Raw genomic sequence first — 24,694 nt, 5'->3', positions numbered from 1 at the left:
CCTCAAAAAAAAAAAAAAAAAAAATTAGGTGTGGTGGCGCGCGCCTGTGGTCTCAGCTACTCTTGAGGCTGAAGCGGAAGGATGACCTGATCCCAGGAGGCGGAGGCCGCACAGCGAAACCCTGTCTCAAAAAAACAAAAGACTGAGGCCGAGAGGCAGCGAGTTCACTGCCATCCATTCCTGCCGGCGGGAGTCCCGGACCCCGCGCACGAGCGGCACCGGGTGTCCTCAGGGCCGCGGCCTGCGGGCTTCGACTGGAGCAAAAGGCCGCCCGAGGGGGCGTTTCTTCCCAGTGCGGGGCGCGGCGCCCCACAAACACCGCTGGGCCACGGAGGCCAAGCCCTGCGCAGTTTTCCCAAGCGAGGTCCCTGCTGCCTGATCAGACCACACTCACCTCCGTGCAGATGCGCGTTTCGCGGACAGAGCTGCACGTCCGCCCTGAGTCCATTTCTGGCCAGCGGGGCAGGGCGGCCTCTGGCTGCCGTTCAGTCGCGGCTGGAGCCGCCTGTCTCCTCTTCCCCTTCTCACCACTGCGCTTGACTCCTTTTCAAAACAAAGAATGAACCTATTTCCAGCCAACACAGAAGTTACGAAGACGAACAACTTTACACTAATTAAAATCAACTACTACTACTTCCTCGGTTTAAGAACTGACCACCTCAAGAAAAACTTCTTAAAATGTATATATAGTGCATATATATAATATATATATAAGAATAACCACAACGCACGCAGGTGCTTGTTTTTACCCCACTTTGGTCACCAAAGGTTTGAAGTGGCTGGAGTCTGACATTTACAACTGTCTTCGCCTAAAAAATGTGATCGTACCCCCAAAATATGCAGGGACCTCTGCGTGCCCCAGCCAGTGTGCGACCCTTTTGCTCCAACCCTGCTTCAGAGACGATTTCCAGATCCCATGTTTCCTTGTTTCTGTCTAGAGCAGAACCACCAGGTTGACAAGTTCTAGACCATTCCCACTGGGACATTACAGAGCTGCTGCGGGAGCAAGAGGGGCCGCTCAAGGGCGCTGCGTCCCGGGGAAGGCGGCACAGGGACCGCGCACCGGCAGCTCCACTCAAGATGACGCTGCTTAAACGCAGAAAAAAGACAGACACGAAACGGCTTATCCAGCATGAGCCTATCTGTGTTTAATAAAGGAAGGGAAGAGAAAGGCCACACACACACTTTCATAAGCACAGAAAACTTCCGGCAGTCTTTGCGAAAAAGAGCCACTGGCAGCGCGGGAGTCCTTTACCCTCCAACGGACTCCAGACTCCTGTACTTTCTTTTTTAACCATAAGCATGGGTTGCTTTTATATATATTTTTAAATTAATGTTGTTTTAAACAACTTTGATTTAAACATGGTGGGAAAAAGAACTTTGGCGTTGTCCCTGCAAGGAGAAAAACAGGAACTCAAACCTCGCATTGCTGTGAGGGATCCAAGGCCTCCAGCCCCAGCAGGTGAGGCTGGCCAGCAGCGAGGCGGGGCCTCCAGCCTGGGCACAGGATGTCCCCAGGGCAGGGGCAGGCTGGAGGGGGCCGGCACAGCCTGCAGAAAAGGCCCGGAGACCCCTGGACCCCAGCCCTCTCCCCGCGTGAGGAGCCTCGTCAGGAGAGGCTTAGCCACTCGAGGAAAGGCATTTGGGCGCCAAGAAGAAAGCCACGGCCCCAGGCCCCGTGAGTGCCACAGTGAGAGCCCGCCCGAGGCCAGCAAAGGCGGGGGTGGGGGAGAGGCCGGAGGGCGGTACACCCCCCAGCGTCTGTGGACGGGCCTGAGTGGAGGACAGCGCGGGCGGGCGGGGGCGGCACGGGCCACCTGCAGGGAGAGAAGGGCCTGGGCCACCATGGCAGGCAAGGTGATGGGCGCCACCCCTAAGGGACATGGGCGAAGGCCTCGCGCCCTCCATCCACGCAGACGGCGGCGGCGGGGCTGGCTGGGGCTGCTCCCTGTTGCACGCTCATGAGGGGAGGGACGTCCAGTCCCGGGGTCACCTGCGACCCGCGATGAGTCCAGCCCGATCCTTCTCCCCGGCCCTGCGCGCCCTCGCAGCCAGACGCGCTCTTCCGTCCGGTCCTTGCTCGTCCTCTCCTCACCTCCTCACCTGCTTCTTTCCTTTCTTCTGGGAAGCATCTGCGGAGACACCGGGGTCAGCTCGCAGAGGGGCAGAGGGTGCACCACACACCACACTCAAGACACAAACCACACTCATGACACACCACACACACACATCACACACATGCATATCTTACACACATGCACACACCACACACATACACATCACACATATTACACACATGCACATCATACAGACATGCACACATCACACACAGCACACAATACACATCACACACATGCACAGCATACACACATGCACATGCACCACACATACACATCACATAACAGCACACACAAATCACACATATGCACATCATACAAACATGCACACACGACACATACCACACACATATACACATCACATACACAGAGCACACACCACACATATACACATCACACACAGCACACACTTCACACCACACACACCCCACATACCACACACACATATATACACATCACACATACCCCACACCTATGCACATCACACACAGCATACACACACACCACACACACACACCACATATATACATACAACACACATAGTACACACAGCAAATACAACACGCCACACACAGCACATGCACACCGCACACACGGCATACACACACCACACCACATACACTTATATACATACCATGCACACTCCACATACCGCACTCACCACACACACATATATACTCACCACACAGCACACACCACACACCACACAGACACAGGCCGCCAGGCAAGGGAGTGCCCTACAGGCGCTGAACCCAGGGTACGGCCACGAAGGAGGCGAGGCCCAAGGCCGCCCCCTGGCTCGGGTTCAAGGAGAGCAAAGCATGGCTTCAGTGACTCGAGCAAAATCAGCACGAAGTTCTTAAGGATCCCTGGAGCCACACACACAGGGGACAGATGGGGACAGATGGGGACGAGCGGCCCAGAGCAGCGCAGCGCAGCCTCTGGTGGGAGGCACATCCTCCCGAGGGAGCAGGCCCTGGTGGCCGCTGGTCATCGGGGCAGGGCCATTAGAAGTCCAGCCGCTGATGGCCCAGGACGCCAAGCAATGTTTGTGAAGCTCAAGGAAATGCCAGAAAAGGCTTTCACTGCTAAAAGGAAATGGCCTTGGAATCTAGATCCTGCCACGAAGCAAGGAATGAAATAGAAAGATGAACCCAGTGATTCTGTGTCACCGTGGAAAACTAAGGAGCTCTGGGCTGGAGAGCCACCAGCAGCTGCATATTTCCGGCGTCCCCTCGCCATGTGCACCATGCACACGGGTCACAAGGGGCTGCAAGGCCCCCCTAGGTGAGTGAATACTGTACTCACCACCATTTATCACAAGCACGGGCGCAGGCCTCCTTAGCTCACAGCGCTTTCAGAGTGTTCGATTATCCACTCGATAGCCGCCCACCCCTGCAACACAGAAAGATTTCAGCACTGAGTGGGCCCTCCCGCCTCGTGCTGCAGACAGCAAGGGACAAGTCCACGGGCTAAACTGCAGAAGGGAAGCGCTGCAGTTACAAGGAGACACAGCAGTGACCTTTCCAAGTGATCTTCACACAGGCAGGCAGTTCCTCCAGCTCAGAAAGGGGAAGGAAAACAGTGCCTAAGCATCACTGCTGTGTTAGCAAACCAGCGCCCCGCTGAGCTCAGTACAGCAAGTCCTCTCCCTCACCTCCCAAATCCCAGTGCTGAGGCTGCCCCAGGAGGCCAGGAAAGCCCAGGGCGACACCTCCACACACCCCCAACCCCATCCCCTGCACCTGCCCTCAGGCCGCTCCGCTGTTTCCAGGCACAACACCTCTCCCCACCAGGCTAGGGGAAGCAGTGATTCTCTCCTAAGCCTTCAACACAACCCCTAATAAAGTGAAATAAAGGAAAGCCAATTTGTCCTCACTGAGTTTACCCCAAGTTTTTCACATAAAAGATCTAAGGTAGCTGCGGCCTCACTGAATATTCCCTTCCTCTTATAATATTTTGTTTGGCAAACATTTAGGGCTTCTGCCCTAAACCAAGCACTGGAAACGATGGATGAGACCCGGGCTCCTTCCTCCAGCATGGACAAAGCTCTCCCGCTTTGACCTTCATGGCCCTGCCTCCTCGGAACTGAGCTAAGCTGCTCAAATCTCTACTTCTCACATCTGGAGTCCACAAAATTAGATAGACAGGCTCTTCTGTTGGTGATGAGACTAAACGCAAGCCATAAATGGTTTTCCACTGGTTGGCGAGTTAAGCACGGAAGGACATTGGAAAGGGAAGTACAGCCTTAGGAATCACCCACTGATCCCAGAAATGAAGACTCACTTCTGACCCCCAAAAAGGGGGGAAGAGAAAGAGGGAGGGGCACGGGGAACAGACAAAGGGAAGACATGAGCTTGTCAGGTGGGCCCAGGTGAAAAGCAAAGGCCCTGCTCTGGCAAGTGGCATCCTTTAAATGTGAGGAACATCTTCCTCCCAAACATTCAAGCTCTTTCCATCAACTCTGCTGGAGAGGAGGGCAACCCGGACTTCTAGAACGATCTCTGCCTCCATTCCAATGCCCTAGACACAAAGGGAGTGCCATGGATGGCCTCCTGGGATCCATCCTTTCTCCTCTCACCTCTACAAAGCTCACTGCCAAATCCTGCCAGAGAAGAGCTGTGAAGGCGGCGGCAGGCCCCACGGAAGCATCACCGCTGGACAGGTTCAGCCAAAGCCAGGTAATGCCCATCAAATAGGAAACGACTCTAAGTCCTGAATAGCCTACCTGACACTGTTAACACCTGGTATCTCTGATGTTGTGGGTTAGTTTGCTTTGGTAACTGAGCTTATGACATTTGGGCTCTTCGAAGTGGTAGTTGCCTTGGCTGGGTTTACGCTCCAGGTTTACCCCATACTTTCTCTACTGAGAAGAGTAACTTTACGGCTCCCTTGGCTTTCACAGATGCACTTCCCTCAGACCTGGGTCAGCCTTTCCTGACCCGAGTTTTGAAATGCTGTAGCATTATGAGCTCAGCACAAATGGAGAGCCCCAGCACTCTGGATTTTATTTATTTATTATTTTTTATTATTTTTTTTTAGACAGAGTCTCATTCTGTTACCCAGACTGGAGTGCAGTGGTGGCTCAGCTCACTGCAACCTCCATCTCATGGCTCCAAGCAATTCTCATGTCTCAGACTCCTGAGTAGCTGGGACTATAGAGGTGTGCCATCATGCCCAGCTAATTTTTGTATTTTTAGTAGAGACGGGGTTTCAGCATGTTGGTCAGGCTGGTCTTGAATTCCTGGCCTCAAGCGGTCCGCCTGCGTTGGCCTCCCAAAGTGCTAGGATTACAGACATGAGCCAACATGTCCAGCCAGGAAGACTTATGAGACTAAAAATGTCATCTTCTTAATCTGGCACTTAACAACTAGAGCACACGCAGGACTTCTAGGATTGAGGTACATACCTTCTTTGCATTGGATGATATTGTGTTGGCCATTAAACTTTCCAAATAACTACCGAGGCTAATCCCCTTCACGGTAATGATGGCTTCTTGTGTGAGCACGGTCCTGCAAAAGAGCAAGAAGAAAAGGGGCTGACCAGCCCTGAGAGAGACGAGGTTCTGCCCTGCCCTCACCCTTGGCATTCAATGTGTCAGTCCCACAGGAGATGACTCACATTTCTGGGTTCTCTGGATGAGGTGTGTACACCAACCTCTCATTAACTGACACCAAATTTGTGAGTGTGATCTTAAAAAGAAAAAAAGGTTTAGATTGTATTTCTCTTGCATTTCTTCCAAAACTGCCTGCCCATACTCTTCCATCCCAAAATTAGCACTTAGTGGGGTCAGAACAGAAGAAACTTTTAGGCATAGGAGATACGACCACATTAAGTCCTAGCAAACCATGGCTTTGCTGTTCCTTCTGGCAACTGTCATCTGTCTTCTTCCCATGTCCCACTCCACACGTGAGCTGGGCTCTGGCCTTCAAGGTACAGTCAAGCTGCCAAAACTATCAGAAGTTGTATTATAGAAAAGGACAAAAAGTCCTGTGTGTTCATATAAGTGAGAGAAACCTTTTCACCTACCCACGGCAGCCCACGGAGCACTGTCTCCTATGACTGGATGGGACAGACTCTGAATCCACATGGAGATTGCAGGGTTCTTTTCTCCTCCAGTACCACTTCCTATAAACAGACTAACTCCCTATGAATATTTATACTTTCTTTTTTTTTTTTTTTTTTTTTTGAGATGGAGTGTCACTCTGTCGCCCAGGCTGGAGTGCAGTGGCGCGATCTGGGCTCACTGCAAGCTCTGCCTCCCGGGTTCACACCATTCTCCTGCCTCAGCCTCCCGAGTAGCTGGGACTACAGGCGCCGCCACCACACCCGGCTGATTTTTTTTTCTGTATTTTTAGTAGAGACGGGGTTTCACTGTGTTAACCAGGATGGTCTCGATCTCCTGACATCGTGATCCGCCCACCTTGGCCTCCCAAAGTGCTAGGATTACAGGCGCGAGCCACCGCAGTCTACCTTTTCTATCAAAAGCAATGTAAACACTGGAGCTCTAGAGCCACGCTAACAATTTTCTGTGGTAACAGTAATGTCCTATGCATGCTGTCTGATGTGGTAGCCACAAACACATGCAGCTAATGCACCCCTGAAATGTGGCTCACGTGACTGAGGAATGGAATTTTTAATTTAATTTTATCCTAATTAGCTTAATTTTTTTTTTTTTCAGATGGAGTTTCACTCTTGTTGCCCAGGCTGGAGTGCAATGGTGCGATCTATTTATAGTAGAGATGGGGTTTCGCCATGTTGGCCAGGCTGGTCTCAAACTCCTGACCTCAGAGAAGTCAGGTGAGCTGCCCGCCTCGGCCTCCCAAAGTGCTGGGATTACAGGCGTGAGCCACCGGGCTGGCCATAAATAGCTTAAAATTAAATAGCCATGTTTCTGGTGGCTGCCACACTGGACAACAGAGCCCTAGAATTGCTTCATTGTTTAACCCAATTCACCCTCTTCTTCAAACGCCACTTCTGATAAAAGACCATGTTTTAAAAAGTTTAAGCAGTGAAAAGCAAATTAACCTTTCTGTAGTGACACTCATTTTTTTCAGTCATCTCTCACTGAATCCCTCCCCCAGCCTCACTGTCCCAGTGCAAATGGTTAGTAGGAAATCTCTCTCCTACTGAGTGCCAGGTTATTAAGAGTCTCACGTGTATGGGCATTTCATGCTACAGAAATATCTAATAATATCAATTACAAATTAAACTCTGATTAGCTGTTGTCATTTTATGTGCACTATTTTATGCAAGTCACTGTGTTGCATAAACCTTACTTCTCTGAGGTTTGTTCTTTTCTTTTTTATACGAGAAATGTGAGACTCAGAAAATGCAAATAGCATCCCCAAGTCATCGGGTCATCCAGCGACGGCTTCAGGATGCAAGCACATGGCTTGCTCCAAACCCCGTTTCCTTTCCATCAGACTTCACTGGAGCATAAACTGTTCCTTTTTACATACAACTGAATTTTCTGAAAGCATAAGGTGGAATTTTGTAAGTAAATACTGATTTTGGGAGCAGAGAGAACAGAATACATAAGCTGTGAGGAATAGCCAGGGGGCCCCAACTGAGGCTCCTGTGATTTTGTGCAGCCTGGGACAAGGAGCCAGCAGGACCAGGGACACTGGCAGAGGTCCAGGTAGTACACTAAGGAGCTAGGCTCCATCCTGCAGGTGGCTCAGAGCCTCATCTCAGCACACAGGGACGCACCCACTGCCTTCCACAGAAGGTGCCCCCAGCTGGGCAGAGTGTGGCTGGCCGACAGCACCAAGCATCCTGGCGGGCTACTCCCACGGCCGCCTGAGAAGCTCATAGGAGCTCCTGAGGCCCTCGGGTTGGGGCAGGGGAGCTGCGGGACCCAGAGCAGCTCCACTTTGTTTCAAACACTGGGCCTCCCACAAGATGCTGAGAAGATGGGGAGCTGCCCAGGTACCAGTTCGGGTACTTGCATATGGCCGCCTGGATGACCTGCTCCTCAGCCCTGTCCCTACCCACTGTGCCCACCAGCCCTGCCTGCCCCTGGGCCCAGGTCGCCCCTCCCTCACTGCAGCGCTGCTGGCCAAACCTTCAGCTTCAGGCTGGACACTCCAGGGCCTGCTGTGCAGGGGCTGCATACTCGGGATGTGCAAAGCAAGCTTACCTCTCTCTTCTCACACATGTCCCTGATGGGCCACCATTCAGCCTGGCGCCCTAACCAGAGAGTGGAGCTGCACCATGAGCCTCCCGTTCCTCACTCGCCATGTCTCACACCAGGTGGCCTCTGTTACCTCTCACCTGGACAATTACCTGCCCGGACTACTGGTCTCCCTGGCTTAGGTTCCAACATCCCCCCCACCCTCTCTTCACAAGCCTGCCAAGGTATTCTTCCCAACACACACCCCGGCTACCTCACCTTCCTGCAACAAATGCTCAGCGCCTTCTTACCACAACAACGACCTCCAGCTCCTCTGCCTCTTCTGTGGTCTCGTCCCTGCCCCTCTCCAGCCTCCTCCCTCCCACACCACCTTCCCCTCTTAGTCTCCAACACCATCTGTTTGTGGCTCTCTAAGGCTCAAGGGCACCCACTGCCAGTGTGTCTGGAGAAGTCCTGCCAGGCTCCCTGTCACCTACCTTCACACAGCCACTTAGGGGGGCTCCTGCTCGCTGCCACCTACGCAGGTTGTTTAGCTGCCAACCGTGGGATGACAGAGCCAGTCAGGAGGGAATATCTTTTAATCCTTGCATTCCCCATCCCTAGCACTGTGCTGGGTACCTGGCAGGCACTTGATACTGTTGGCAGAACCAGTAAATGAGTGGTGGCTAGAGCCAGCCGTGGCACTGGGGACAGAAAAGGAGGCCAGATGAGGGCATGGCTGACTTCACCCACCGTAGCCCATTTCTATATTTGCTGAAAATAAGGATTATTTTATGAAATAATTTTCCTAGCCCATGCATATTCCCCAACATGTTCTTTGCATTTGCATTAGACCAATATACACTTTTTTAATTGAGAGAAGTGAGAGAGGAATGAAGTGGGGAAGTAGCTTTAAAAATGCCTGTTGGGGCAGGGAGCGGTGGCTCACACCTATAATCCCAGCACTCTGGGAGGCCAAGGGAGGCAGATCACGAGGTCAGGAGTTCGAGACCAGCCTGACTAACATGGTGAAACCCCATCTCTACTAAAAATACAAAAGTTAGCCAGGTGTGGTGGCATGCGGCTGTAATCTCAGCTACTCAGGAGGCTGAGGCAGGACAATCACTTGAAACCAGGAGCCGAGATCGCTTCACTGCACTCCAGCCTGGGTGACAGGGCGAGACTCCGTTTCGGAAAAAAAAAAAAAAAAAATGCCTGTTAGTGATGCACACCTGTAGTCCCAGCTACTTGGGAGGGTGAAACAGGAGAATCGCTTGAACCCATGAGGTGGAGGTTGCAGGGAGCTGAGATCCACTGCACTCCAGCCTAGGTGAGAGAGACTCTGTCTCAAAAAAAAAAAAAAAAAAAAGAAAAGAAAAAAGCAAGTTGGGAGGCATCACTTGAGACCAGGAGTTCCAGACCAGCCTGGGCAACAGCAAGATCCCATCTCTACAAAAAAATTTTTTAAAAAGTAGCCAGGGGTGGTGGCACGTGCCTGTGGTCCCAGCTATCTGGGAGGCTGAGGCGGGAGGATCACTTGAACCCAGGAGTGTGAGGCTGCATTGAGCTATTGACCACACCACCACACTCCAGTGTGGGTGACAGGGCAAGACCCGATCTTTAAAAAAACAGAAATGTCTGCTGGTTGTCAAGACAGCGGTTATCCTGTGGGGGGTGCCCAAGGGGTCTCAGGGCCTGGTCAGATTCTGTTGCTTGACCTGCCTGCTAGTTAAGAGGTGTGTTCTTTGTGACAATTCATCATTATGTGCATTTTTCTATATACTTATTATACTTGAATAAAAAGATAAACTGCTAAATAAATTCAGCCTTTCTATGAAAAATATCAACATCTAGGCCAAAGGTGGGCTGGAAATAGAATTAAACGAAGGCCTTACGCGCCACCACCCAGACACACTGAGCCCCTTTCTCATCTGAGGCCATTGCTTACATTGGTGGAACAAAGTTCCATTTTCTTTTCCACTGGATCCACCACAGAATGTTCTTGGATGTATGTCAAAGTCCTACTGGTTCCCAAAATCTAAAAAACAAAGCAAAACTAGCATAGTGGAACGCTAAAAATTCTATTTCATATCACCACCGAATACCACTGCATTTACTAATTAGTTCACTATTCAAGAAATGGTATCATGGGATGCAGCAAGGGACAGAGACAAAACCCCTGTGTCCAGCAGGTGAGCCACTGAGCAAAGAAATGAATTCCAGCAGAGTGGAGCGTCCGGCAGCACTATGCTTCCGGCAAAATACAACAGGCTGCGGGCAGTGGAGCCGGGAGGCCCCTCTGCCGGGTGGGGTCTGGGCAGAGCCCCAAAGAGGAAGGTGCCACCATAGTGCTGGGGTGGAGGTGTTGGGCTGGGGGCGGCAGGTGCAGACCCTGCAGCAGGAGCGGGGCTGACTGAGGGGCCTGGGCCAGGCCAGGGTGTGGACCGCAGGTGGAGGCGAGATCCGGGCGCCGGGTTGGGGTGAGCCGTGCTCAGATTCGCATTTCCAGTGACCTCCCTGGCTCTGAGGAAGAGGCCGCGGGGGGCTGAACCATGGTGAAGCCTAACCCCGGTGCCCGAGGATGAGGCTTGCTGCGGACGCTGGGCTTTAGAGGCGATTAAGCCAGGGGAGGGGTGTGTGGCGGTGCTAATCCAGCACGCTCGGGCCCTTTGGGAGAGCAGATGGGGATGCCAGACGCCAGGCGCCTGGCAAAGCCTCCCGCGCCCCCCGATCTTGAAGAAGCCCCCCCAACACCCCCGATCTCAAGACCCCCCTACCGATCCCCCACCCCACGCCCCCCGATCTCGAAGAAGACACCCTCACCGACCCCGTACCCCAAGCCCCCCCCCCCGATCTCAAAGAAAACCCTGCCACTGCCCCCCTACTCCGAGCCCCCTGATCTCGGGAAAGGCCCCCGCCGCCCTCCCACCGCGATGTCAGCCAGAGCAGCAGACGGACCGACGAGGGGAGGAGGGACGCGGGGGAGGGCGGGGGCGGGAGTGGGGGGTTCGGGCGCGCTCGGAGCCGCAGCCCCCGCCCAGCTCACCGCTCTCACGAGGCCGGGCAGCCCCCACTCGGTGCTGAGCAGGCGCAGGCTGTGCAGGCGGCCGCGGCCGTCCACGCGGCGCTGCAGCACGTCCACGCCCAGCACGCTCGGGTTCATCGGGTTCGGGTACTTGCGCATGGCCGCCTGGATGACCGTGTCCCACGGGTGGCTGCGGGGAGAGCACAGGCGGCGGTGAGCAAGCCCCGGGCCGGGCAGGGGCGCAGGGTAAGGGGGAGGGAGGCAAAAGCGGCCGCCAGGCCTGCGTCTAGTCTCCTCACTTTACTGAAAGGCTCATCCGACAAATCGGAGGAGTCGCGCGAGCCTTCCCGACCGCTGGCTCAGCACCTGCAGACCTCAGCACCTGGCAGCCCCTTGGCTTTTGTTTGTCTGAGACAGGGTCTCACCCGGTCGCCCAGCGGGCAGGAGAGAAGTGGTGCCATCAGGGTCGCTGCAGACTCAACCTCCCGGGCTCAAGTGAACCTCCTGCCTCAGCCTCCCGTTGCCCCACCTCCAGTAGCTGGGACTAGGACTACAGGCGTGTGCCACCACACCTGAATAACTTTTTTAATCTTTTTTTTTTTTTTTTTTTTTTTGAGACGGAGTCTTGCGCTATCGCCCAGGCTGGAATGCAGTGGCGTGATCTGGACTCACTGCAACCTCCGCCTCCCGGGTTCAAGTGATTCTTCTGCCTCAGCCTCCCTAGTAGCTGGGATTACAGGCGCCCGCTACCACACCTGACTAATTTTTGTATTTTTTTTTTCTTTTTTTTTGAGACGGAGTCTCGCTCTGTCGCCCAGGCTGGAGTGCAGTGGCGCGATCTCGGCTCACTGCAAGCTCCGCCTCCCGGGTTCCCGCCATTCTCCTGCCTCAGCCTCCCGAGTAGCTGGGACTACAGGCGCCGCCCCCTCGCCCGGCTAGTTTTTTGTATTTTTTAGTAGAGACGGGCTTTCACCGTGTTAGCCAGGATGGTCTCGATCTCCTGACCTAGTGATCCGCCCGTCTCGGCCTCCCAAAGTGCTGGGATTACAGGCGTGAGCGCCCGGCCTGTATTTTTAGTAGAGGCAGATTTCCCCATGTTGGCCAGGCTGGTCTGGAACTCCTGACCTCAAGTGATCCGCCTGCCTCTGACTCCCAAAGTGCTGTGATTACAGGCATAAGCCACCACGCCTGGCCAACCTTTTTTTTTTTTGAGACAGAGTCTTGCTCTGTCACCCAGGCTGGAGTGCAATGGCACTCTCTCGGCTCACTGCAACCTCCGCCTCCCGGGTACAAGCGGTTCTCCTGCCTCAGCCTCTCTAGTAGCTGGGACTACAGGTGCCCACCACGACACCCAGCTAATTTTTTTGTATTTTTGGTAGAGACAGGATTTCACTATGTTGGCCAGGCTTGTCTCAAACTGCTGACCTCGTGATCCGCCCACCTCAGCCTCCCAAAGTGCTAGGATTACAGGCGTGAGCCACTGTGCCCGGCCCAACTTTTTATTTAAAATAATTTTTTAGGTCTCATTATGTTGCCAGGTTGGTGTTGAACTCAAAGCCTCAAGCACTCCTCCTGCCTTGGCCTCCCAAAGTGCTGGAATTACAGGCATGAGCCACCACACTCAGCCTCCCCTTGTTTTATTTCCTGCCATCAGAGTGATTGCAAGTTACCCATTGCTTTCCAGAGCTCTGCACTTGTTTAGGCCTGAAACCTGCAGGGGTCAGATACACGTCTGATGGGTGCCAAGAGAGGAGCCACCACACCTGTTCAGCATGGACCTTCCCCCAGACTGCTGAGGGGTTGCTAGCAAGTCACTTCATTGCCCTAATTGTCCTAATCCGTCCTTTCTTCAGGGCTTGCTCTCTCCCAGGAAGCCTCTGAGCCTCCTGCAAGGACAAACATTCTCTGACAAGATCATTATTTCTTCAGAGGTGCCCAGAGAGGTCTGTCCAGCATATGTGTAGACACAGCCCAGAGGCAAGCCCGGATGTGTGCACACATATATGTACCATCACATTCACACATGGGTGCACATATGCATGCAGACACACATACATGCACATGCACACATATCTTCGCTCTATCGCCCAGGCTGGAGTGCAGTGGCGCAATCTCGGCTCACTGCAAGCTCTGCCTCCCGGGTTCACCCCATTCTCCTGCCTCAGCCTCCCAAGTAGCTGGGACTACAGGTGCCCATCACCAAACCCGGCTAATTTTTTGTACTTTTAGTAGAGACGGGGTTTCACCATGTTAGCCAGGATGGTCTCAATCTTCTGACCTTGTGATCCGCCTGCCTTGGCCTCCCAAAGTGCTGGGATTACAGGCGTGAGTCACCGCGTCCACCCTACCATCCACTTTTTATAACTGCTGATAAACATTTTCCTGTATCTTGAAGCCATTTTCAGAAATAGGATTATAAACGGCTGTATGCTAGGTCATCTTGTGGCTATGTGTATTTCACCAGTCCTCTATGGTGCGTTATGTTATGTCGATTGCTTCCACTTTTACACGATAAATTATAACAGTAGAGAACATTTATGTACATTAGTCCTTCAACATATCTAATTCTTCCTTAGGAGAAAGTTCTAGAAATGAAATATCCAAATAAAATATGAAAGATGATGAGGATACTGAAGTTTTTTGTTCCATATTTGAGGTCATTTTTTAATATAACTGAGTGATCATTAATTTACTTTACCCTCATCCGTCATCAAACTCTTGTCCTAGGTGAAAGTCAGCAGCAGGGACCAGATGAGAACCAGGTCTTGCAGCTCCCTAACCTGTTCTTTCTATTACATTGGGTGGCCTCTAAATTGTCAGGGCCTGGCCTGGAATCCTCTCTCAACAACAGAACACTTATGTTCAGTTTTTCAAACCATGCAATTGTGTCACTAATTTGACACATTCCACTGGCAACATAAAGAGAAGAAAGGGGTGAAGAAGCCAAGACTGGGTGGTCCTGATCACTCTAGGAATTCAGTCGGAGCAGAGCCCTTTTGTCTCTCTAAGGTTTAGGCAAGAACTGTCAGGGACATGGTAGACCCCCAGATCTATGTAAGGAAAGAGAATCTAGAGATACATGAGACGCAGAAAGGGTCCCAGTCTCCCAGGAGAGCCTCCTCAATGAATAATCTGAAGGCTTCTCAGTTAAGTTCCTTAGACTTGTTCCCATAGAAATCATTACTTTAAGCAGAATAGGCTATGCCTTCTAACATTAAGCTCAAAATAATCTAAACATTGAGAGATTTTTGCATTAAGCTTATCTCAAATAATGCTTCTTTCATATAAAATTCTTGCATCTTAGGGCTGGGTGCAGTGGCTCATGCCTGTAATCCCAGCACTGTGGGAGGCCGAGGCGGGCAGATGACTTGAGGTTAGGAGTTCAAGACCAGCCTGGCCAACATGGGGAAACCCCATCTCTAAGAAAAATACAAAAATTAGCCAGGCATGGTGGCGGGTGCCTGTAATCCCAGCTACTTGGGAGGCTGAGGCAGGAGAATTGCTTGAACCCGGGAGGTGGAGGTTGCAGTGAACCGAGACCGCCCCACTGCACCCCAGTCTGAGCGACAAAGCAAGGCTCCAACTCAAAAAAAAAAAAAAAAAAAAAAACTTGCATCTTTCTGGCTGATGATTTAAACTAAATACAATCTGCTTAAAATATGCACATAATAAATAATTTTACTAATTACAGCAGGATGACCACACAAGTTAGTACATATATCAACAGAACAATGGAGGAAAATGATAAACATAATATCTCAACATCTCTAAAATGATAAAGTCTAAGCACAGCAAGTCAACAGCACACACCTTGGCTAAAGAAAATAGCCTTGTCTGGGCACGGTGGCTCATACCTGTAAATCCCAGTACTTGGGGAGGCTGAGGCGGGAAGATTGCTTGATGCCAGGAGTTCAAGCCCAGCCTGGGCAATATAGTAAGACCCCCTCATCGCCACAAAAAATAAAACATTAACCAGGCATGGTGGCACGCCCCTGTGGTACTAGTTATTTGGGAGGCTGAGGCAGGAGGATCACCTGAGACCGGAGGTCAAGGCTGCAATAAGCCATGACTGCACCACTGCACTCCAGCCTGGGTGACAGAGCAAATCCCTGTCTAAAACAACAACAACAACAACAAAAACAGAACAAAAATAGCCTGACACGCTTTCAATGGGCAAAAATAGACAAGTCTGGCAATGCTGAGTACTGGAAAGGGTATAGGAAATAGGAAAACAGAAGTGCTGCTGGTGGACACAAACTGGCACAGGCACTAATGGGAGCAGTTTACCCAGAAGCTGAAAATGGACACCCCGCCCCTGCTGAAATCAGTCAGGGCTCTCAGCTGCCTGGTTTAGGCAGAAGAGGAATGTGCTGAAGTTTATTTTCAAGAGGAGCAGAGAACTGCCTACTCAGGGATCCCCAACCAGGCGGCAGAAGCCTCCTCTGCTGCTGTCAGGGAGACCTCTGGGGAATCCGGTCCCCCAGGGGCAAGAGGCCTGTGCTGCCACCCAGCATGGATGGTTCCCCATACACAGGAGTCCTAAACACTCCGACACCCACGCCACATGTGTGGTGGGTCTGCCTTCGGGCTAAGGGAAGCTGGTTTCCGCGCTGGGGACTGGAAAGGAATAACAAAGGACTCTCTAAGCACCAACAGTGTCGGGAAGATGAAGGAGGAGGAAATCACAAGATGTCTGGGATTTGCCTAAAATAACTCAGGGGAAGGGGCAGTGGCTGGGGACACAGAAGACCCTGGACTGGCTGCCTGAGGGTAACTGTTAACCTGGGGGTGGCACCGGCTCTCAGTATTCTAGTTCCTCCATGTTTGCATAGTTCTGAAATTTCCATAGTAAAAAAATTGTCTTAAAAAGATTTAAGGCCAGGCACGGTGGCTCACATCTGTAATCCCAGCACTTTGGGAGGCCGAGGCAGGCGGATCACTTGAAGACAGGAGTTCTAGAACAGTCTGGCCGACATGGTAAAACCCCATCTCTACTAAAAATACAAAAATTAGCTGAGCGTGATGGCGCACGCCTATAGTCCCAGCTACTTAGGAGCCCGAGGCAGGAGAATCGCTTGACCCTGGGAGAAAGAGGTTGCCGTGAGCCAAGATCACACCACTGCACTCCAGCCTAGGCGACAGAGTGAGACCCTGTCTCAAAACAAAAACAAAAATAAAAGATTTAGGCAGGCCAGGTGTGTTGGCTTATGCCTGTAACCCCAGCATTTTGGGAGGCCAAGGCAGGAAGTTCACTTGAGACCAGGAGTTCAAGACCAGCCTGCGCAACAGAGGAAGATCCCTATGTCAACAAAAAATACCAAAGGTATTTTTTGGTGGCAAAAACCACCAAATGGTGGCACAAAACTGTAGTCCCAGCTACTCCAGAGCCTGAGATGTGAGGATCACTTAAGCCAAAGAGTTTGAGGCTGCAGTAAGTCATGATTGCGCTACTGCACTCCAGCCTAGGCAACAGAGCAAGACCATCTCTAAAAAAAAGGAAGAAAAAAGATGTAGGCAGCCAAAAACAAGATGAAGAGCCTGCTACACCCCACCACCAAGTGACCCAAGGCCTCCATCAGCTGCTCCCTAGTGTGTGGGCCAACACCCTGGGGGCTCCAAGACCTTTTCCGGCCACAACTGTTGTCACAGTGCTACTGAGACATGACTGGCCTTTTTTGGTGGTGGTGGTGGCGGGGCGGGGAGGACCGAGTCTCACTCTGTTGCCCAGACTGAAGTGCAGTGGGTGTGATCTTGACTCACTGCAACCTCCACCTCCCGGGTTCAAACAATTCTTGTGCCTCACCTTCCCGAATAGCTGGGACTACAAGCATGAGCCACCATACCCAACTAATTTTTGTATTTTTAGTAGAGATGGGGTTTCATCATGTTGACTAGGCTGGTCTCAAACTCCTGACCTCGGGTGATCCACCCACCGCGGCCTCCCAACGTGCTGGGATTACAGGCATGAGCCCCCGCGTCCAGCCAATAACTGGCCTTTGTTGCTGTATTGACATTTGTACTGATTCTGCAAAAGCAATGAAGGCACAGAGCCAGTGTCTTCCCAGCAGCGAGGCAGGGCTCCAGACCGCATGTGGCCGCCGCAGTCCTCACTGCTGTGCACTCAGGAAACAATGCCAGTTTCTCTTAGGGACATCTGTCATTACATGGCCAAGTGATTAATTTTATGACTGCTTGACCCCTGAGTACTCTTCTCTTTGATAATCTGTGTGAGGGAACAGAAGTGCACCAGAAGCACCTCTGCTGCTGTGGCCCAAGTCCCTCGACTATGGGGGGGTCTGGGGGCGCCAGCACCTGCTCACTGTGACAGCCCCTGTCTCTCTGCTGCTTTCCACTCACTGCCTGCCTCTTGTTCTTGAAAGAGCAATCAACAGAAAGAAGAATAAACAGATAAACTTTGCTTATTCAGACTTGGGGATCTGGCAGATGATCTCTTGAATGTTAACAAAGTAAGGCTGTGCTTCAAGGAAGACAACTGATAGCATTTGCTGCCAAAGATAAAATTTGAGCTTTAAAGTGATAATTTGGCCAGGCACGGTGGCTCACGCCTGTAATCTCAGCACTTTGGGAGGCCAAGGCAGGTGGATCGCCTGAGGTTAGGAGTTCGAGACCAGCCTGGCCAACATGGCAAAACCCCTTCTCTACTAAAAGTACAAAAATTAGCAGGCCGTGGTGGGAGGCGCCTGTAATCCCAGCTATTTGGGAAGCTGAGGCAGGTGAACTGTTTGAATCTGGGAGGCAGAAGTTGCCGTGAACTGAGATCATGCCACTGCACTCCAGCCTGGGTGACAGAGTGAGACTCTTGTCTAGAAAAAAATAAATAAAGTGATAATTGAAATTTCAGAAAACTTCTATCTGCTACCAGGAGCTGGATGACTGCCCCATGCTACACGCTCAGTGGAGGCCTATATTCCAAACGATTCCAAGTCATACTTGGGTTAAAGATTCATTTATATACAGGACAGGCCAATGGGTTTGTTGTTGTGGTTGTTGTTTTAAGAGATGGTATGGTCTGTCACTGCAGTCTCAAACTCCTGAGGTCAAGCAATCCTCCTGCCTCAGCCTCCTGAACAGCTGGGACTACAGGCACAAGCCACCACACCTGGCTAATTTTTGTATGTATTTTTTGTAGAGGCAGGGCCTACTATGTTGCCCAGTCTGGTCTCAAACTCCTGAGCTTAAGCGATCCCCCCACCTAGGCCTCAGAGCTCAATACTCTATTCATTATAGTTTCAGGTGTTGTGTTCCAACTAAGTGTTAACAAGCTACTGTTTGTTTTGTCATAGCAGGAAAGAATAGTCATAATTACTTAAAAAGACTACCAAGATACGCCCACCTTTTCCAGCTGCGTATTTGTGTGAGGCTGGGGTTTATCCATACACTTCAACCAAAACTATGTATTGCCAAACACAGACTGCAAAAGCAGATATGAGAATCAAGTTATCTCCGATTAAGCCAGATACTGTAGATATTAGTAAAAACAGAAACAGCGGCCAGGCACAGTGGCTCATGCCTGTAATCCCAGCACTTTGGGAGGCCGAAGTGGGTGGATCACGAGGTCAGGAGATCGAGACCATCCTGGTTAACACGGTGAAACCCTGTCTCTACTAAAAAATACAAAAAATGGGCCAGGCGCAGTGGCTCAAGCCTGTAATCCCAGCACTTTGGGAGGCCGAGATGGGCGGATCACGAGGTCAGGAGATGGAGACCATCCTGGCTCACACGGTGAAACCCTGTCTCTACTAAAAAATACAAAAAATGAGCCAGGCATGATGGCAGGCGCCTGTAGTCCCAGCTACTCAGGAGGCTGAGGCAGGAGAATGGCGTAAACCCGGGAGGCGGAGCTTGCAGTGAGCTGAGATCGTGCCACTGCACTCCAGCCTGGGCAACAGAGTAAGACTACATCTCAAAAAAAAAAAAAAAAAAAAGAAAAGAAACAGCACCATTCCTTTCACTAATTTTTGGAAATATAGTTTTTTATTCAGAAACATTGTGTTAATATAATAGGTTTATTATTGTTAAATTTAATGAATTAACTCTTTCAATTTCTCATTTTTAATTTCTAATATGGTAAATCCTGACAGATATAACCCACATAAGCAAAACTGTTTAGGGTTTTGCTAAGTCAACAGGTCCTGAGGCTGAAGAGCTTGAAATCCATGGGCCTAAGTGGGCCCTTGATTGAGTGGGAAATAGACACAGGGCTGGTCACTGCAGTTCGATCTGTAATAAGGGGAAAACTTAATGTCCTCCAATAAAAAAAAGAATAAATGGTGGCACATTCATACAGCTATTAAAATCTATATCTACATATATTTACATAGGCATCTATAGACATCTCATACGGATGGATTTTCGAAAAACAATAGGGCTAGGCGTGGTAGCTCACGCCTGTAATCCCAACACTTTGGGAGGCCCAGGTGGGTGGATCACTTGAGGTCAGGAGTTTGAGACCAGCGTGGCCAAAATGGTGAAACCCTGTCTCTACTAAAAATATAAAAATTAGCAGGGCATGGTAGCAGGTGCTTGTAATCCCAGCTACTCGGGAGACTGAGGCAGGAGAACTGCTTGAACCTGGGAGACAGAGGTTGCAATGAACTGAGATCCTGCCACTGCACTCCAGCCTGGGTGACAGTGTGAGACTCCATTTCAAAAGAGAAAGAAAAGAAGACAATATGACACATGTGATAATGACACATGCATGTACACAGATGCAGTAAAGTGAACCTCTGGAACATAGACGCCCTCAGAAGGATGCCCACCAAACTCAATCCTCATGGCTACCTGCTGGGAGGGAAACAGTGGAACAGCAGTGGGGAGGGGAAAGAGCAGGCTTCAACTCATCTGTAATGTTCAATTTCTCTTCCTTGCTCCTGGCTGGAAGGCAAGCCTGCTTTAAGCATGACTCCCCATGCCCCAAAGCCCGTCCTGCCCTAAGACGGGCATGGCCAGACATTCCTGGCAGCTGTAAGAATCAAAGGTGTGTGCAGCCTTGAACTCTGCTGGAAATCTATCTGCGATAGGCTTTGTTATTGACTATTTTGTTATAGGTCTGCCTGAAACCTCATTCAATTCTGGGAGGAAAACTTTTTTTTTTTGAGACAGAGTCTTGCTCTGTCACCCAGGCTGGAGTGCAATGGTGCAATCTCGGCTCACTGCAACGCCCGCCTCCCGGGTTCAAGCAATTCTCCTGCCTCAGCCTCCTGAGTAGCTGGGTTTACAGGCGCATGCCACCATGCCCGGCTAATTTTTGAATTTTTAGTAGAGACAGGATTTCACCATGTTGGTCATGCTACTCTTGAACTCCTGACCTCGTGATCCGCACGCCTCAGCCTCCCAAAGTGCTGGCATTACAGGCGTGAGCCACTGCGCCTGGCCCTTTTTTTTTTTTTTTTTTGAGATGGAGTTTCGCTCCTGTTGCCCAGGCTAGAGTGCAATGGCGCGATCTTGGCTCAATGCAACCTCCGCCTCCCAGGTTCAAGCAATTCTGCTGCCTCAGCCTCCCAGGTAGCTGGGATTACAGGCATGCACCACCACACCCGGCTAATTTTGTATTTTTAGTAGAGACGGGGCTTCTCCATGTTAAGGCTGGTCTCGAACTCTTGACCTCAGGTGATCGACCCGCCTCGGCCTCACAAAGTGCTGGGATTACAGGCGTGAGCCACCGCGCCCAGCAAGGGAGGAAGACATTTTAAACCCTGTTCATGTTTAAATGTCCCTTTCTATACTTTGGTCGTATGTTTTTAATTATATTTAAACTACTTTCTCCCCTGTCTAGGTAACACACATGTTAATCCATGGGCTTTCCCCAGGCTGCTTTTGTCCGGGTGTTTACACTGCTGTCTGCTGTGAGTGATCTCAGGGCCTGCAGAGTTTCTTCTCGACGTGGACACAGGAAGAAAACTTGGTAAGATCAAAAGTGTGCCTAATTATGTCTTCATTTCAAAAGTACTGTAATCCCAGCACTTCAGGAGGCCAAGGTGGGTGGATCACTTGAGGTCAGGAGTTCAAGACTAGGCTGGCCAATATGGTGAAACCCCGTCTCTACTAAAAATACAAAAAATTCACCCGGCGTGGCGGCACCCGCCTGTGGTCCCAGCTACTTGGGAAGCTGAAGCACAAGAATAGCTTGAACCCGAGAGGCAGAGGTTGCGGTGAGCCAAGATCGTACCACTGCATTCCAGTCTGGGCGACAGGGCAAGATTCTGCCTCAAAAAAAAAAAGGGAAAAAAAAAAGGAAATTTATTAATTTCCAATCAAATGTTCACCTAACAGTAAAACAAACATTTTTTTTTAAATATAGAAAGAAAAAGAAAGGTCTATAATCCTCAAAGGAAAAAAAATCAGGGATTTCAATGGATGAAACAAGGGGAAAGCTACACAGTAAGTCCAGCCAGGAAGCCAGACTTCCAATTTGTACTGTCATTTGGATGCTATGCCACCTCATGGTACCACATCATTCATAACCCGTCCAGCCACAGGCCAATGACAGCATCCACAGCCAGCCACATTCCACATTTGTCAGGCTTCATTACAGCCCTTTGCTTTTAAGTTCAAAAGTCTATGGCAGAGAATTAGCACCTAGTCCACAGCAGCTCCAGGGATGACCAGGATTCCTTTGGTGGATAGCTGCCCCCGTCCTGGAAGGGCATCTGATCTCCGTGTGAGATTCCTCACCCCTTCTGAGTACCTGCTAAGCACCAGGCCCTGGCGGGGTGCCAGGAATACAAAATGAATGATGGGAGAAATGAAATACTGACACTCTACCACATGGTGAGCCTCAAGATCATGGGAAATGAAAGCAGCCAGACATAAAACACCCCATATTGCAGGATGACATTTACATGCAACGTCCCAACAAGGCAAATTCATAAAACAGAAAACAGATTCCTGGTTGCCTGGGGCAGGGGTGAAAATGGGGTAAAATGGGAAGCTAATGCCCATGGGGCACCTCTGTAGGAGGATGGAAGTGTTCCAAGACAGGACTGTGTGATGGTCTCACTTAGTCAAACTTAATGAATTATACACTTAAAATGTGTATAATTTTATGGTATGTAAAGTGTACTTCAGTAAACCTTAAAAAATAAATGGGAGTTAGCAGCTGCAACAATTTTCAAAAGCATCAACTGTGATTTTTCACAGCTGGCTATTCATTTGTGCTTGTCCACAGACAGTTAACAAACCTCTAGGGCAGACCCCAGCCATTCCATGAGAAAACTGAGCCCCAACCGCTTGGGCACCCCTGGTATGCAACGACTTAAGTGTCCACGGCATCCAGACGGCTCAGTGATGCCCCATCCTTGTTGCTGAAGGAACCCTACTTGAGAAACACTACAGGCCATACAAAAAAGTAGATCCCATCAAGTCTAAAGACTTCATGAAAAATAATTTCAGAGGTTTTGAAACCACTTGATATATTTTTATAATAATTTTACATGTTTAAAGTCAGGCCAGGCACAGTGGCTCACACCTATAATCCCAGCACTTTGGGAGGCCGGGGTGGGTGGATCACCTGAGGTCAGGAGTTCGAGACCAGCCTGGCCAACATGGCAAAACCCCATCTCTACTAAAAATACAAAAATTAGCCAGGCGTAATGGCCCATGCCTGTAGTCCCTGCTACTTAGGAGTCTGAGGAAGGAAAATCACTTGAACCCGAGATGGGGAGGTTACAGTGAGCCAAGATCACGCCACTGCACTCCAGCCTGGGTTACAGAGCAAGACTCTTGTTTCCAAAAAAAAAAAAAACCCTCCAGCCTGGGTGACAGAGCGACACTGTCTCAAAAAAATAAAAAAATAGTCAAAGGATGACAATTTCCTTCCACGCAGTACTTTCTTTCCCCAAAAAATAAAATACTTAATGCTTAAGTGAGATCAGATAATTTAAAAATCTTTATTGCTGTAAATAAATATTAAAGAATAATTTCAGTGTGTCATAGATCACTGACTTAAGATACCACTTAGGTTAGGAGGGCACTTTTTTTTTCTTTTTATTTGCACAATTTTATGGAGTATACGTGCAATTTCGTTACATGCATAGATTTCGCAGTAATCAAGTCAGAGCTCCTAGGGTATGCATTAGCCGGGAAGATGCCTTGCACCCATTAACCAATTTCTCATTATCCTCCCTGTTCCCACCCGCTCACCCTTCAGAGTCTCCATCGTCTGATGTTCACTCTCTACATCCATGTGAACATATTCTTAAGCACCCACTTAGGAGTGAGAACACACGATACTTGTCTTTCTGGGCCTGGCTTCACTTAAGATAATGACCTCTACTTCCATCCGTGTGCCGGGGGGGGCACTTTTAAAGTTCGGGGTTTTCCACGCTGGCTTGGAGGCCTTCCGTGCCTAAAAGTGAGTTCAGGGCCAGGGCCCCCCAAATGCCTTCTTTCCCTTCAGCTTTCTCCAGAGCTCACAGCCCGCCGTGGGCCCTCAGTGAAACGCGCAGAAGATTTATGACAATCTCAGCAAAGGCGCCAGCTTGCAGGCCTCTCCCCTGCCCGGCTCCCGACCCAAAGGAGAGCAGCGAGCCCCAGGCCCCCGCCCCCTCCCCCGCCTCCGGCCGCCCCAGCCCCCGCCGTCCCCGCTCCGGCCGCCCCGCTCCGGCTGCCCCCGCCCTGGTCGTGGACCACCAGCGGGGCCTCTCTGCCTGCAGCCAAGCCCCTGCGCACGCCGGGGGAGAGGCCGGACCGGGCGCAGCGCCTCGCCCAGACCGCGGTCCCGGGGAAGGGCGTGCCCCTCTCCGGGACGCCGAGGTCGCGGTCTGGGAACGGCCGGCGCAGGGCTGGGGACTCCGCGAGGCCCGCTGTGAGGTCCGGCCTTTCCCGGACTGCTCCAGCCGGGCTCGGGAGCAGGAGCCGGCGTCCGGGCGGCCCCACTGCGGCCTTCAGCCAGGCCTCACCCGAACACGTGCTCCGAGCTCCAGATCTTCATTGCCGCCGGCGCAGTGCGCGGGCTCTGGGATCCCGGCCGGGTGCTCCGGCCCGCGCAGCTCCCGGCGCGGCGTGGGCGGGGCCTCGATGGGCGGGGCGCTCTTGGGTGCCGCCCACCCAGTCTGGTGGCCGGGCAGGCTGCGGCGGCTAAAAATAGCTCTGCGGGCGCGGCTGTGGCGCAGCCCGAGATCTGCGCTGCTACCCGGAGGTTCACGGTGCGCGCTTGCTGCAGATGCGGCGGGCGTAGGAAGCGACGCTCGTCTTTATTCCCACTGTCCAAATTCTCCCAAGGCCCTGTCCAGCTACGCCGGTTTCTACTGTCGGGGACGTGTGATGAAAAACGAACCTGTCAACCCTCAAAACTCCACTGCAGTTTGGGTCTTGAACAAACATTAAACCAGCATGTGATGTGCATCACAAGCAATCCGCAAATAGGCTGCAATGACAGAAATCTCAGCCTGTATCAAACAGCCGGGAGGATGCCAC

At 51.2% G+C, this 24,694-nt stretch overlaps 2 protein-coding genes across 8 annotated transcripts in view; one reads left to right on the top strand and one right to left on the bottom strand.

Moving 5' to 3' along the window:
• Nucleotides 1–1,126: 1,126 nt before the first annotated feature.
• On the bottom strand, nt 1,127–24,256 carry PRELID3A (PRELI domain containing 3A). Of its 7 annotated transcripts, XR_012427364.1 has the most exons (9): nt 24,178–24,256; nt 21,857–21,982; nt 11,279–11,447; nt 10,181–10,270; nt 8,730–8,936; nt 5,739–5,809; nt 5,527–5,629; nt 3,426–3,512; nt 1,127–2,132 (listed from the first exon to the last, which is right to left on the bottom strand). XR_012427364.1 is itself a non-coding variant. In XM_065533556.2 (8 exons), exons 2-7 carry the CDS (start codon nt 21,925–21,927, stop codon nt 3,459–3,461), a joined length of 558 nt encoding a protein of 185 aa, XP_065389628.1. In that variant the 5' UTR covers nt 21,928–21,982; nt 24,178–24,256; the 3' UTR covers nt 1,127–2,132; nt 3,426–3,458. The 7 variants fall into 7 exon arrangements, 4 of the variants coding, with proteins under 4 accessions (XP_065389628.1, XP_005587284.1, XP_073879091.1 ...); XR_012427365.1 differs by lacking the exon at nt 21,857–21,982; XM_065533556.2 differs by lacking the exon at nt 8,730–8,936.
• AFG3L2 (AFG3 like matrix AAA peptidase subunit 2) overlaps nt 11,312–24,694 on the top strand; it is an 84,231-nt gene continuing 70,848 nt past the window's right edge. The window contains exons 1-2 of the mRNA XM_074022960.1: nt 11,312–11,470; nt 21,054–21,182. The gene's annotated coding sequence lies outside the window, so the exon portion shown is untranslated. The remainder of the gene's footprint in view (nt 11,471–21,053; nt 21,183–24,694) is intronic.

Source organism: Macaca fascicularis, chromosome 18, assembly GCF_037993035.2.
Source record: "Macaca fascicularis isolate 582-1 chromosome 18, T2T-MFA8v1.1".
In the NCBI taxonomy this organism is placed as follows: Eukaryota; Metazoa; Chordata; class Mammalia; order Primates; family Cercopithecidae; genus Macaca; species Macaca fascicularis.
Note: the sequence above shows the minus strand (reverse complement) of the source record. Positions and strands in the feature narration are given on the sequence as shown.

Coding starts and splice junctions, on each gene's coding strand:
- PRELID3A (XM_065533556.2), bottom strand. CDS start 21,927: ATGCCCTTCCAGGACGGGGGCAGCTATCCACCAAAGGAATCCTGGTCA. Junction 11,448..21,856: donor CTGGAGCTGCTGTGGACTAG/GTGCTAATTCTC, acceptor CTCTCCCCGCAG/CCACCCGTGGGACACGGTCA. Junction 5,810..10,180: donor TGGAACTTTGTTCCACCAAT/GTAAGCAATGGC, acceptor TTTCTTTTTAAG/ATCACACTCACAAATTTGGT.